At 36.7% G+C, this 15,440-nt stretch overlaps 1 protein-coding gene across 6 annotated transcripts in view; it reads left to right on the top strand.

Moving 5' to 3' along the window:
• Window positions 1-14,516, top strand: part of LOC128689101 (golgin subfamily A member 5) — a 67,924-nt gene extending 53,408 nt beyond the window's left edge. For all 6 annotated transcript variants that reach the window (XM_053777211.2, XM_053777212.2, XM_053777210.2 and 3 more), the window contains 6 exons: window positions 769-962; window positions 1,078-1,282; window positions 3,102-3,200; window positions 6,780-6,929; window positions 11,087-11,153; window positions 11,428-14,516. In XM_053777211.2, the coding sequence (XP_053633186.1) occupies window positions 769-962; window positions 1,078-1,282; window positions 3,102-3,200; window positions 6,780-6,929; window positions 11,087-11,153; window positions 11,428-11,696 (984 nt within the window). In that variant the 3' untranslated portion in view covers window positions 11,697-14,516. The remainder of the gene's footprint in view (window positions 1-768; window positions 963-1,077; window positions 1,283-3,101; window positions 3,201-6,779; window positions 6,930-11,086; window positions 11,154-11,427) is intronic.
• Window positions 14,517-15,440: the final 924 nt, after the last annotated feature.

The following is a 15,440-nucleotide window of genomic DNA, read 5'->3' as shown; positions in this document are numbered from 1 at the left end:
CCAGTCTTGCCCCGGTACATACTGTAGGCAGTCACTATTGCAATGTCAACAAGTTGAAAAAAGCTTTGTGTACCACATGTAACTCTTTCAAACATAGTCAACAAACCCAATCTGTATGTCAGATTTGTCCACCAAATGCATATTTTTTGGTGTAATCACTAACAGCAGCTGGTCTCATAATGGGTTCATTCATTTTTCCATTCACTTTTCCTCTTTCTTTCAATTCATGCTTGAGGATGAATGTCAACAATGTCACATTGTTTGTCATGCCATCAAAATGCCATGATGTCATTGATATGGTTAGGGTGTTGAACCTGGCTTCCTCACAGGCTGGTGCCATGTGCTTCTTTGTCCTCAGTGTGTTACGGCCATCACCAAGCTTTGCTCTCCAGCCTGTGCAACACCTGAACCAACCCACTATGTGATACTGTATTGGATTGATAAAGTCCCTGCTAGGCAAAACATCTCTTTTACAAATGTCCTAATGCCACATGTGTGTGTCTTGTATACATTTAGCACACCATTGATGTCCTTTTAAACAAACTGATATAAGATTCAAGTAACTGGTCTGGCTGTAGGGTTTTTTTTTTTTTTTTTTTTTTTTTTTTTTTGCAGACAATTTTTGCACTCCTTGAATGCATTTGCCAGTCACCCTGCCTCGGTGGGAGACGGCCGACTTGTTGAAAAAAAAAAAAAAAAAAGTTACATCCCTCCTGTAAAAAACATACGTAATGTGATTATAATCATAATTCAAATGCTTCTTGATAGATAAGTTCTTTGCGTGGTGAACTGGCATCTTCAAGAGAAGAACTAACAGAATACAAAGCTAAGGCAAGTAGAATCCTTCAGAGTAAAGAAAAGTTGATAGCATCTCTTAAAGAGGATCGAAGCAGGGGTGGCAAAGGAGTCAGTGGAGGGGAGACTGTGCTCAATCTTCATGAGGCAGAGTTACACCAGATCAGGTAAATTAGTTCAGTGAAGTGTATCAGTAAATATATTCTGGCATAAAAATAAAGAAACTTATTTATTCTTATATGTACCAGTCTTCCCGGTCTACTGAAGTTTATTCAATTTCAGGGCTGAACGAGACTTGTTAAGGGAAGAGTTGGAGAGTGCAGGAGTACACATTAGACAAATGATGGCAGAAATGTCTGATATGGAAAGTACTTCTCAAGACCAAGCTGCACTTGCTGCTCAGAATACCACAACACTAGAAGAGTCCTTAACAGAGGAGCGAAAAAGGAAGGTGGAAGTAGAATCTGAACTAAGGCAGATACAGGAAGTGAGTGATTTTTTCCAAGTGCTTTGGTATCTTTATATCATTATTAGATGGTCATCTTGTTTATAAAAAACATTGAAATCTTTGGTTAGGCTTACAGTGACTGTGCATAAAGGTTTTTCCCACTTTTTTAATGAACTGAACCACTAGTAATTTACTCACTGCTAGTGCAAGGAGAAATAATCCAGTAATTGATTATACAGCTTAAAACATTTACTGGCAGTCTTGGTTAACTTTGAAAAAATTATGTACATATAACTTCCCCCTCACTTTATGAGTTCTGTTCCTAAGACCACATCAGTAAACAAATTCGTCGCTAAGCAAGGAGCATACTATAATAGTAGTGGGTTTGTGTCAACCATCTTTGATATAGTTTTTAATGTCATCTTTGTAACATTTTTAGTATATTTTTAAATGTTTATACAGTAGTGGACTGTATATTGTAATAAACAGAATAGAGGAAATCAGCTCTAATATAAATTATTTAAATATGCATACTGGTCAGAGAGCCCATTGTAAGTCTGAGTCATCGGTCAACGAGTACGTTGCTAAGTGAGGAGAGGCTGTACTGTGATCCAGTAATTGCCGAAAAACTGCTACCTCAGTCCAGCAGTGGGCCACCACATGGTCCACAAACAGTTAAACAAAGAAGCCAGTGTTCTAACACAAATAAATATTTATCCATTTGTCAATGCAGCATCTTCTGTCAGAAATAGGGCAGCAAAAATATATTTTTACCTCAACAGCCGTCTCTGAAACCCTTCATAAATATTATTGTGCTCACACCAACAGCACATCAAGCATTAAAAATCACTCATCTCCATTCATTCTAATCTAATACATTCTTACTAGCCTATTGGATGTTCAAGCCCCTAGCATCCAAAATCTTTACTCAGTCCTTCCAAATGTTCCTGGGATGACCCCTATTCCTCCTTCCTTCCACTCCAGATTTATACATGTTTCATTATCTCATCCCTCTCCATGTTCTTTGAATGCCCAAAATATCTCAGCCACACCTTCTTGGTGACCCAACACAGTCTTTTAATTTCTACACTTTGAATTCTCTGCACAATATTCAAATATGACATCGCCTCTGTGTCTAGCCTTCTCCTCACTTCAGTGTTCAAAGCCTATGCCTAACACTCGTATAAAATTCTCATGTCACTATACTCTGGTACATTCCTCATTTTGCCTCGGTACACCGCCTACCTCTTTTTTTTTTTTCTTCATCTATTCTATGATTCACCTCATCTTTTACAGACTCATCTGCAGACTAACTCCACTCCATTTCCACCCTGTCACAAGCCTTTTCTAAATCCATAAATGAAACAAATAATTCTTTACCTTTATCTAAGTATTGTTTGCTTGCACGCTTCAATGTAAACACTTGGTCTACACATCACCTGCCATTCTTAAATCTTCTTTCATGCATATATTGAACAAATTCACCAACCACACCAACACTATCCCAGCCTGCTTTTAACATCTTTGTCTTAATCCCATCTGCTTTACCCCTATTCATTCTACTCACTGCCTCAAGCATATTCCACACATTCATCTTTGGCTTGTCCTTTTCTTGTGAGGTGTTATTTGTTTTGTTTGTAACTACCAAGTCTTTCTTTCCAGCCCTTTTAACTTCATTAACCTCTCCCCAAAACTGTTTTATATTCTCAGCAAAATTTACTGGTAAAGACTCTACCCTTCTCCCACTGGGCTCACTTTTTGTACTCAAAACTTTTTTAAAATTTTCTTATCTATATCCTTAGCCTTCCATATCATATGTCTCTCTTACAAAACTACACTAAAGCAATACATTTTACAGGAGTTACGTTGTGCCCATGAGGAACTGACAAGACAAAAAGTTCATCTTTCAATGCGGTTACAAGAACGTGATACTGAAATAGATAGACTCAGAAAACAGGTTGGTGTTTAATTAGTTGCTGCTCCTCCTAATTTTGTTTCTGGTATAAATCTAACTCCTCTTGTTGAGTGTTATTACCGTAGTAATTTTTTTATCGTACTGGAGGATTAAGAAAAAAGCTCACCTCTGAATAATAGTGATGAAAGGTTAAATTGATAAGAGTCAAGCTTCACCTCAGATCATTAAAATAAATTATGCATTTAATTTGTGTCAAGGACAGGGACAGTTTATACAGGATCGTACTACTTAACATATATAGGTGAGTAAAACCTAATGGCATGTATAGGTTGACCCAACATTTTTGCCCCAAAATCCTTACTTTTTCATATATCTCAAGTATAAGTTTACCCTAGTTTTTGAGGGACTTTAAAAGGGGTCTTGTGATTCTGATGCAAAATATATTCTAGCCAACATTTGGGGAAAAATACAAAAAATGTGAAAATAGTGCCAAAAACCTCACATTATTTGTGACAAAAACATAGAAATAGTCTGGCCAAAGATTTGATAACCATAATACCTGCTTACTCTTGCTAGGCAAGTCCTACTCACACTCAATCATTATATGAGGACATAAGATTAGAGGAACACTGAAATAGGCCTACTGGCCCATACTATTCATATTCACTCTGTCACAAGAACAGATAAAGTGCAAGCCCATTGACCCAGGCTAGACTGGCCTTACTCACATCCAACTTGTGTGTTTTGTAGATATTGGCAAATAACTGGAGATTTATTATTTACATAATACTGTTTGTCAGCAGTTCTTTCTTCTTTCAACGCACTGGCCATATCCCACCGAGGCGGGATGGCACAAAAAGAAAAACAAAAGCTTCTCCTTTTCCATTTAGTAATATATACAGGAGAAGGGGTTGCTAGCCCCTTACTCCTTGTCAGCAGTTATCCATGTGTATTTGGTGGACAGGGAGATGACTGGGTGTAGGATGTAAGATTGGAGAATGGGCAGGTAATACCCATTTCTCTCTCTCTCCAAGCAATTATTATCAACAGTCTTCTCCCACACCATAGTTAACTGAAGATTAATTATTAAATTATTCTTGGCAACTATGATTCGCATTTCGTATTAATAAACTGAAAGAACTCCATGGGGAAGTGGAGAAGAATCCTCCGTAAACCATGTGTGTCGTAAGAAGCGACTACAGTGCCAGGAGCAAGGGGCTAGTAATCTCTTCTGTATAAAATACTAAATGTTAAAAAGAAGAAAAACTTTCATTTCTACTTTTTCGGGTCACCCTGCCTCAGTGGGAAATGGCCGATGTGTTAAAAAACTGAAAAGATAAATAAAATATTGTTAATATTAAGGTTGGAAGAGTGGCTAATCTGGCAACTCTGAAGTGATCACCTGTTGTAAACAAACAAGGACAGTAGTGATCTTCAACATTGGCCTTGGTGGAGCACATCTGGATGTCTTGCTCTACACTGCTCTGAGCATCCATTCTCTTCCAGGATGTTTGTCCTTGTCATACATTTCCTGTTGGGCAGTTTATTCCTGCTTTTGTTCTTGAAGGAAACTCATGTTCCTTTCCTAATTTCTGCCCAGTTTTAGACACTTCTTCAGAAATTGAGAAGCAAGGATAAATATGACATAACTTGTGGTGGTCTTATAAAATCCCAACATTGAAAGGTAAACAAAAAAAGGGAAGAGAACACCCTCAAATGAAACTACTAGATACTATCTAATTTATGTGTATGCAGTATGTATATGGAATATGGTTACCAGGTTTGGTTTTGCCATTGAAGCACTTAAGACAGTAAAGATCTAGTGTACAGTAGGCCCTCACTATGTAAGGACTTCAGCCTCTCAAAATTATCACTCATGAAAAGGTCAGTCCCGTACTTCTGAATCTGGCTTAACCCCTTGACTGTTGCAACCCCCAATCCAGAGGTGTCTCCTGGTGTCGCAAAATTTAAAAAAAAAATTATTTTTTGTTATGAAATGATAGAGAATCTTTTCCCGATTGTAATGACACCAAAAAAACGAAATTTGATGGAAAACTGACGGAATTATGCTCTTGCGAAGTTAGCGACATCGGCGATATTTGCAAATCGGCGATTTCGCCCTATTTTTGGCTAATTCCATTGTTCCAGTCAACCAAACTCATAGCTATTTCTTTAGAACTCCATTTTTTCTATCGATTGAGTGCAAGAAACTGCCCATTTACCAATTTCAACTACCCAATAACATGGTCAGAAATTTGCAATTTGGCCAATTTCACGAAAATTAAAAAATATGACAATTTCAAAATAAGGTCCAGAATGAATAATGCAGACATTCCTGGCTCTAAAATGACATTTTCTTTGTTCATCAGTCATGTCTCCAGACCCCTCTGATATTACTCTTGCTTTCTATTTTGAACTTTTATTCAAACAAAAAATAGAAGATTTACTGTTATGCAGACTACTGCAATACTGTAATAATTGTACAAATAATGTCAACCCATTTATGACTACCTCCAGGTAAACATATTAGAATGGCTAGTTGGACATTTATTGGACAATGACATAATTTGTTTACTTTTGAATATTGGCAAAAATTAAACATTTACCCTACTTTGAGCTCCATTTTCATGTTCTTTTTATAGTAAAACCAATCAAAATCACCTCTATTTCTATAACATGTTTTCCATTCTATCAAATGAGACCAATAAAACGAGAATACAACCATAAATACTATACGAAAATAGACCACAAAGTCAGCATTTTAACAAAAAAACAGTCGTGTTTTTTTTTTTATTATTATGCACTGCATGCTCCAGGATTTTTTTTTATATGGTGCACATTGACCACACAGACCCATTCTCTCACATGTGGGCCTACCAGCTTTCTCCTGCTTGATTTGAAGCCGCTAGAATTTGTGAGTATATATATGTCAAACACAGTACCTCGTAAGACGTATATATACGACCGAAACAGTCAAAGGGTTAAGAATTTAGTCTTGAAACTTCATTGTATACTTAAGCTGATAATGTACATTAAGGTTTATATGGGTTTGTTGGTGTACTTTAAAAGGTACAAGAATTTGAAGGTTAGCTTTTTATTATTGTACTGTATAGAATGTTGCAGTCATTTTTTTACTCATATTAGCTTAGAGATTTATCTTGACATACATACCAAAAGTTTAAAAAGTAGAGCTCATGTTAAATGAGGAACACACATTACCACTGCTAGTACACAATAAAATTGTATAAATAAACAATTGTATAAGTAAACAGTGTGACATTACCACACCTTGCCCAGGGAAATGATGCAGGAATGCACCTTCTCCTGGGCATCACTCCTGTGTTATCCCTAATTTGCTCAGTTTGTAAAAATTTACTAGTGTAAAAATCTAAAGTTTATTTTTTCATAGTGTAGAATTTATTGTAAAATTTGAATCTGGTAAATTCGTGTAAATTATGGAATTTTTTGAAATAATGATATTCTTCCTAAAAAGGTGACTTTACCTTTTTATACAGTGAAAAATATTACTCATTTTCATAAACTATTGAGCTTCTAATATTTTCTAATGTTTTTGTATAATGTACTGGAAAATATTTTCCTGCTAATGTTGTACATTGACAGGTTGCCCACAAGCAGAGTTCATCGAGCAGCCACTTAGAATTAGAACAACGTGTTCATGGACTGACAGAATCTCTCATTCATAAGCAAAACACTATAGAAACTCTAAGCACTGAAAAACACTCATTGATCATCCAGATGGAGCGGCTTCAAGTAAGTTTTTTAACGTGCATATTTTGAGTAGCTTTCTTGTATATATGTATACCAGATACTACTTTTTGTCATAGGGCAACATTTTTGAGGAAAAAAATCCTATCACAGATTTTGTACCAAATAACTCAACTATCTGTTATGTTCAATACATGAAGATCTAACATATGCTGAATAATTCAACATACTGGTAGGCCATCACATATTGTGACCACTGCTTATTTTACCTGAGAAACATGAAGATATAGAAGGAACACGTTGGCTTCATTAGACTTACAAGAGTATTAAAGTAGAAAAATTATTGCAGTTTTATAGAAACATTTCAACAAAAAAAGTAATAAATGCAGACAAAATAACACGTGATACTGATCAATTTCAGGTGTGAATACACACTGCTATTCAACACTAAATGAGCATTGTTGCAAGATAGTCATTTGGGTGTCAATCATGTTACACTTTTTAGGTTATAAGTACAGTCAGTTCCTCATTTAATGACCAGTATAGAGACTAAAAAAAATAATTAGAATTGATTTCCAGTTAAGTGAACCCCATTTTTCCAAAGACAAGCATGTATAACTAGTGACATGATTCTGGAAGATGCAGATGGATGTAGACAGTCAAACCCCCAAATTAGTGGTCTTCCAAATTTATGTACTTCAGTTTTCTGACTTTTTCACAGAAGGGTTTCTGCAAATACAGCAGTTTTGATTAATCAAACTTTTTGTAAGCCCATTTTGTTTTGGCCGGGTGCATGACTGTGAAATTAAAAAGCAGCCAGTGCGTGTCACAAGAGGCGACTCAAGTGCTGGGAGCAAGGGGCTAGTAACCACTTCTCCTGTTTACATTACTAAAATTAAAAAGAAAAACTTTTGTTTTTCTTTTTAGGTCATCCTGCCTCAGTAGGGTATGGCCAGTTTGTTGTAAAAAAAACTCATTCGGAATGTTCTCACTGGAGTTTTTATTGAATAAATATAGAAAACTACATTCAGTCTCTTCTTAGTTTAAACTGGAAGTACCAGGCCAAATATTCACTGTCCTGTATTTCCTCCAAAATATGGGCCCTAATGATGTAAATAGTTGTAACATTAATGTATAATTTTTCTTTTCAAAGTATGAAAATACTATAGTTTGTCACTGCCTGAGTAGGCAGCCAGCAGTTTCAGTACTAGGATCTATGGCAGTTATCATAAAATCCTGAGAAAGAATTAGGAAAATAGGAAATGCAAACTCAAAATGATGCTTTATATTTAAAAATGTGTAAGAGACATTCAAATAATCCTGAATAGTTAATGAGGACAAAAATATCATCACTAGATCCAGTTACTGGTTAGGGTGTCATAAAGAAGGAAACACTTGCTTGACTCTTCTTCCTTCAACAAACTGGCCGTATCCCACTGAGGCAGGGTGGCCCAAAAAGAAAAAGAAAAGTCTCTCTTTTTAACTTTAGTAATTTTTTTTTTTTTTTTTAACAAACCGGCCATATCCCACCGAGGCAGGGTGGGCCCCCCAAAAAAAAGCTTCTCTTTTTAAATTTAGTAATCTATACAGGAGAAGGGGTTATTAGCCCCTTGCTCCCAGCATTTTAGTCGCCTCTTACAACATGCGTGGCTTATGGAGGAAGAATTCTGTTCCACTTCCCCATGGAGATAAGTGGAAATAAACAAGAAGAAGAACTAGTAAGAAAATAGAAGAAAACCCAGAGGGGTGTGTGTATATATATGCTTGTACATGCAAGTGTAGTGTAACCTAAGTGTAAGTATAAGTAGCAAGACATACAGTGGAACCACAGTTTTTGTCTTTAATTTGTTCCAGAAAGTCTGACGAAAACCGAATTCGACGAAAACTGAAGCAATATTTCCCATAAGAAATAATGTAAATCCAATTAATCCGTTCCAGATATCCAAGAGTATTAACAAAAAATACATTTTATAGTGAATAACTATAGTTTTACATACAGAAAGCAATGTGAAATACTAAATATAAAGGACTAATGAAATGGATAAATGAATATTTAACATAACTTTTACCTTTATTGAAGACTCTTGTTGGCATATGGAAAACAGTGAGGAGGGGAGAGGGAGGAGAGGTTATTGTTTGGAAGGGAATTCCCTTCCATAAGGACTTAAGGTATCAAGTCCCTATCTGTGGTTACTTCCCTTCTTTGTCTTTTACTGGCACTAGGACCAGCTTGAGAGTCACTGGACCCCTGTTGCACAAAAAATCTGTCCAGAGAGGTCTGTTTCAGGCATCTCTCTAAGATTTGCCTAAAATGGGACAAGGCATTGTCATTGAACATGTTGCAGACACTGCTTGCAACAGCTTTATTAGGGTGATATTTCTCCACAAAACTTTGCAACTCACTCCACTTTGCACACATGTCCTTAATCACTGAAGAAGGCACATTCTCCCCTCTTTCTTCCTCCTCCTCTGAAGCAATTTCCTCAGCTACAATCTGTTGCTGTTCCAGTTGATGGTGTTGCAGCTCTTCAGTGGTTAGCTCTTCCCTGTGGTCGTCCACCAACTCTTTCACATCCTGGCCGCTCACATCCAACCCCATGGTGGCTTATTTAGCAGCTGCATTCAATAAACAAGCACAAAAAACAATGGATTATTATGAAATATTTCATATGAACGTGCAGGGTAATGTTCACTCGACGAGAAACAAAGCCATACTGACTCAGAACGTGTGTATAGGGTGCTTTGTGTAGGCAGGCAGGTAGACATGTTTGGTACGGCAGACGAAAATCAAGGTGATGAATGAAAACTGAGACAAAATTTTGACGAAAAAAGTCATCGAAAACCGAATTCGATGAAAACCAGGGCAAACAAAAACCAAGGTTCCACTGTACCTGAAATCTTGCATGTTTATGAGACAGAAAAAAAGACACCAGCAATCCTACCATCATGTAAACCATTACAGGCTTTGCTTAACTATTTTACTATATCTTTCTTTCTTTCAACACACCAGCCGTATCCCACCAAGGCAGGGTGGCCCAAAAAGAAAAATGAAAGTTTCTCTTTTAAATTTGGTAATTTATACGGGAGAAGGGGTTACTAGCCCCTTGCTCCCGGCATTTTAGTCGCCTCTTACAACACGCATGGCTTACGGAGGAAGAATTCTGTTCCACTTCCCCATGGAGATAAGAGGAAATAAACAAGAACAAGAACTAGAAAGAAAATAGAAGAATACCCAGAGGGGTGTGTATATATATATATGCTTGTACATGTATGTGTAGTGTGACCTAAGTGCAAGTAGAAGTAGCAAGACATACCTGAAATCTTGCATGTTTATGAGACAGACAAAAGACACCAGCAATCCTACCATGATGTAAAACAATTACAGGTTTTCATTGTACACTCACTTGGCAGGACGGTAGTACCTCCCTGGGCGGTTGCTGTTTACCAACCTACTACCTAGGATTTTACTATATATATTATTATTAACACATTGGCCGTTTCCCACCAAGGCAGGGTGGCTCAAAAAAGAAAAACTTTCATCATCATTTACTCCATCACTGTCTTACCAGAGGCATGCTTACACTGCAGTTATAAAACTGCAACATTAGCACCCCTCCTTCAGAGTGCAGGCATTGTACTTCCCATCTCCAGGAATCAAGTCTGGCCTGCTGATTTCCCTGAATCCCTTCATAAATGTTACCTTGCTTACTATTATGTAAGTAAAAAATAACACTTTCTTGCACTGAGATAGAAATAATTGGAAAAAGTAAAATTTTCTTTATTAAACTAATGCAAGTGGAAAAGTAGACAATAACAAACTGGGAGCTTGACAGACACAAGTATAAGGAAAAATGAAGACTTGGAGAAGCAAAATAGTATTTGCTGAAAACTGTTTTAGGAAAGAGTAAATGTAATTAGACAAACAAGTGGCACTGCGTTATAAGTAGTGTATACAAGTGTAGCCAAATATATGAACCATTCATGTGGGAAAGGATACCTCTTACTTTGTGGTACTGTACTTCTGTAGTTGTAATGTAGCTCAGGTGCAGTATAATACTGTTCCAGAAGTTGGAGAATATGTAATGTATTTGTTCATTATACACTATTAAATCTTTGAACAGTTTATACCATCCAGTCTCTTGTTACTTCAACTTATTCATTCTTTTTTAAATAATATATTAAGTTATATTTTCTTTTACCAGCAACAGTATCAGGAATCCCAGAAGATGCTCAATAGAGATCCTCCAGCAATGTTCCGGCAAGATGATGGTGAGATTATACTGTATTTGTAATGAGCTATGATGCTCATTACAAAAGTAAATAATAAAATATGAAATATCATAATGTGATTCATTGAAGATGTGGTAAATAAGTTTTAACAATAAATGAAGCAATATGACTACAGTACTCAGCTAGAGTAGAGGTTATTTTTAGTGTCCATTCAGTGAATAATTCATATACTACAATATTCATATTGCTACTAGTTTGTCATATAGCTAGATGTGTCATGTGTCTGCCCCTACTTATAATTTTTTGTTTTCAGTGAGAAATCGCGTGCCAAGTTTTCTGGTAGAGTCTCCATTTGACGGAGGTGTAGCACGCCAGGTCAAGCGTGCTTACTCTACCTTGGATAAGTTTTCCGTCAGATTAGGAGTATTCTTAAGACGCTATCCAATAGCTCGAGTATTTGTTATTGTATACATGTGCCTTTTGCATGTTTGGGTGATGATTGTGCTTCTCACCTACACACCAGAAATACATGGACCAGATTATCATCATCATCCAGTAAACACTGTGCCCCTCTCACAGTGAGTCTTGTCATACACTCTAGTACATATTCCTCTTTTAATTTATTCACAATCATATTTTGGCAAACTAGTCCAAAAATAACACCCCTTCCTCCCTAAAGAACTGCTCATTTGTGATCTATTTGTTATAAATTCTCATATGATAGTCATCTTTATCACTCATTGTCAAAAAATTTTGTCATTTTTTCTTTCAGTTTTCCAGTTTGTATTATTTTCTCCTTTATCCCAACATCATAGGATTAATGATTAATTAAAATATGGGGTTATTGAGATGGTTTGGACATGTAGAGAGGATGGAACAAAATAGAATGACTTAGAGAGTATAAATCTGTAGTGGAGGGAAGGCGAGGTAGGGGTTGGCCTAGGAAAGGTTGGAGGGAGGGAATAAAGGAGGTTTTGTGTGCAAAGGGCTTGGACTTCCAGCAAGCACGTGTGAACATGTTAGGAGCGAACGGAGACAAGTGGTTTTTAGGACTTGACATACTGTTGAAGTGTGAGCAAGGTAACATTTATGAAGGGATTCAGGGAAACTTGCAGGCTGGACTTGAGTCCTGGATATGGGAAGTACAGTGCCGGCACTATGAAGGAGGGTTGTTAATGCTGCAGTCTTAAAACTGTATTGTAAGCATGCCTCTGGCACGTCAGTGATGGAGTGAATGATGATGGAAGTTTTTCTTTTTCATGCCACCCTGCCTTGGTGGGAAATGACCGATGTGTTAATAATAGAAATAAAAAAGTGTTTAAGCAAGAAAGTTGTATTGGAGGTACGTATGCATTCCCTGAGGCTGTTTGTCATCACTCGCTACCCAAACACATCATGTTTTGTAGAGATTAATTCACAGCATGCTAGGTATGAAAGTAATATTTTTTAACTACTAAAATGAAAGATGTATGGATAAGTCTCCTGTCAGCTGCTGACCCTCTTAGTGTATATTATCATATCGACATAGCAGTAATACTTTGAGAGAGGAAGTGGAGGCATCCTATTTCACTGCAGACATGGCTTGGGTTCATCAAAAACATACAGTAGTACAGTACTTTCTTTTCCACTATACATGACACAATCAGCTCCTCATGCATGTATCATACAGTAGTTGTACAGACAATTCAAATATACATTGAAGATTTAGGTTTAGAGTAGAAATCTGCCCCCCTTTCCCCACAACATTCTGAGAACCCATTCCACACTCGGTACCTCTCTCCACATTTCCCACACAGCCTCGCTAACCAGTTTAGTATTCCTTTCTTTTTGATTAATACTTAATCAGGCAGTGCTGTATGACCCTTGTGGGTTTAGTGCTTAGTTATAATTATAATAATAATTTCTCATATGCATTCATCTGTAGTATATGTTTGGTATGGGTGTTATGAGTATCATGATAGCCCACCATCTTTCGTGCCTCCACCCAGTGCATTTCTACCTTTCACACCAAAGGTTTACCACATATCATGGTGACTCTTCCTTTAGTTTTTGTCAGTTCAGTTTCATTAGTTGAATTATAATTTTTTTTTTTACCAAAGGCATTCATTCTGTGTATGCTCATTTTATGCAGGTATTGAGAGCTAACATTTGTTTGGTAAAGATAGGTCAGGAACCTCCGATTTAATAGTTGAAAACCACAAGTGACTAGATGTTCATTGCTCACCATCTCAAAGAGACATGAGGTGGGATGGCTGGCACAGCTGGCTGCCTCACTCACCTCCACACTACTGATTGCATTCACTCAGTTTTTCGTTTTATCACCCTGTCTTGTCTGGAGATATTAACCATGGCATTGAAAACGAATACTAGTAATGTTGGTGGTGTTATGAGGAATAAGAGTGATATTCTGAGTGTTTTTAAAAAAAAAACAAGAAAACTGAAGAAATAAATTGCCCTAGGCATTGCATTAGCTATGTCCATTTTCTCTGGAAGGAGTACATGCTCATTTTCTGTGGAATATATAGTAACTGTCAAACACACAATTCCCTCAAGAGCTTTACTTAAAGTTTATTAATAAGTTTTTTCATTCAGGTTTTAGGTACAATATGTACCCAAAACCTAAATGGCAAAACCTGATGGCACATATGCTATGGACACATAAACTTTAACTTTGGATAACCTATTTAAGTCATACATTATACACATGCTTGAGGGTCTGAACATCACTACATCCAACTAGGCCTGGTAAGGTAACATGAACCCTCTCCACTCATTTCTAGGTCAACAAGAAACAACAACTACAATGTAAATTGTCAATAGCATTCTTAATATTGACGATTTAAGAATTGAAAAAACTTGCATGGCTTTTTTCAAGGTGTCAGGGCACCCAATCCAATTTTTCAAAAGTTTTTCACTCCACCCAACACATCATGTATAGCTCCATTTTTCTGAAACCTAAATGACTTAAAAGGTGGTTGTCTACTGTATTTAGTAAAATTTGGTAAGGAAATGTCTATTATAATTAAGCCAACTTGAAAATTTCATATTTTATTTGTACATTTTAAATTATATTTTGTATACATATGTGAGCACAAGAGCTGGTATTTATAGGACAACTAGAATACAACATTTCAAATGGTAACTAATGTACTGCTGATGTCTGTGTGTGATACACTGTAGTATATATATGTATATATTTTACTGGCATCCTGTACAGATTTAAGTATTGTTAGTTTGTTATTAACTATTGAGTAATACAGTTGGTGTGTATAGTACACTTATGGTGTTAATGTAATAATGTGAATGCAGAGGTTCACCACAAACAGGGAATTTTAAGAAATATTTTAAAGTGTAAAATTAATTATTATTGGTTATACTCTTATAAAAGAATAATTTTATTAATTAATGTATTTTTTTTATCCTTGTATAATATGAGTTAAAATACATTATCACACTTGATCACTTTGCATTCTGCAAGTGTAATATTGTAACTGGTTATCTTATTTTCTGTATTCATAGAGAATATGTTCCTAGAGTGATGTGTATGAATATATGTAAGCTATGTACTATATTCTGGTCCCATGTACATCAGATTCTGTACACTCCAATCCAATTTGAAAAATTGAAATGACCATCAAATTGTCAAAGACTTGACCTGTTAACCCACAACTCTCATTTCATATATGTAAAATCAAAATAAGTTTTTTTTTTTTTTTTTTTATTAATACATCAGTTATTTCCCACCAAGGCAGGGCAACCTGAAAAAAAAAAAACACTTTCATCATCATTCACTCCATCACTGTTGTGCCAGAGGCATGCCCACACTACAATTAAAAACCTGTCACATATCTACACCCCTCCTTCAGATTATTATTATTATTATTATAATCAAGGGGGAAGCGCTAAACCCGGAGGATCATACAGCGCCTGGGGGGGATGTGGAAGGCATTCAGGCTTAATTCGGAGAACTGGAGCACAGATTCAATTCCCTAAATCAAGAGCCCCTCACCAACATCAAGGAACCTTCCTTGAGGGGCCCTCCTTCAGAGCTCAGGCACTTTACTTCCCACCTTCAGGACATGAGTCTGGTTTCCCTGAATCCCTTCATAAATGTTACTTTGTTCACACTCCAACAGCACATCAAATCTTAAAAGCCATTTGTCTCCACTCACTCCTCCTCTTCAAGGGGGGCTCCTTGGCGTGGTGAAGAGGCTCTTGGTCTGAGGAATAGACCTGTCGGTCTTCTTCCTCAGACCGAACCTAATTACCCCCCAGTCTTCCCTCCCCTATCCCATCCTCCCCTTTTTCCATTTCTCCTCCTCCTCC

Source organism: Cherax quadricarinatus, chromosome 21 (assembly GCF_038502225.1).
Source record: "Cherax quadricarinatus isolate ZL_2023a chromosome 21, ASM3850222v1, whole genome shotgun sequence".
Classification (NCBI taxonomy): Eukaryota; Metazoa; Arthropoda; class Malacostraca; order Decapoda; family Parastacidae; genus Cherax; species Cherax quadricarinatus.
Note: the sequence above shows the minus strand (reverse complement) of the source record. Positions and strands in the feature narration are given on the sequence as shown.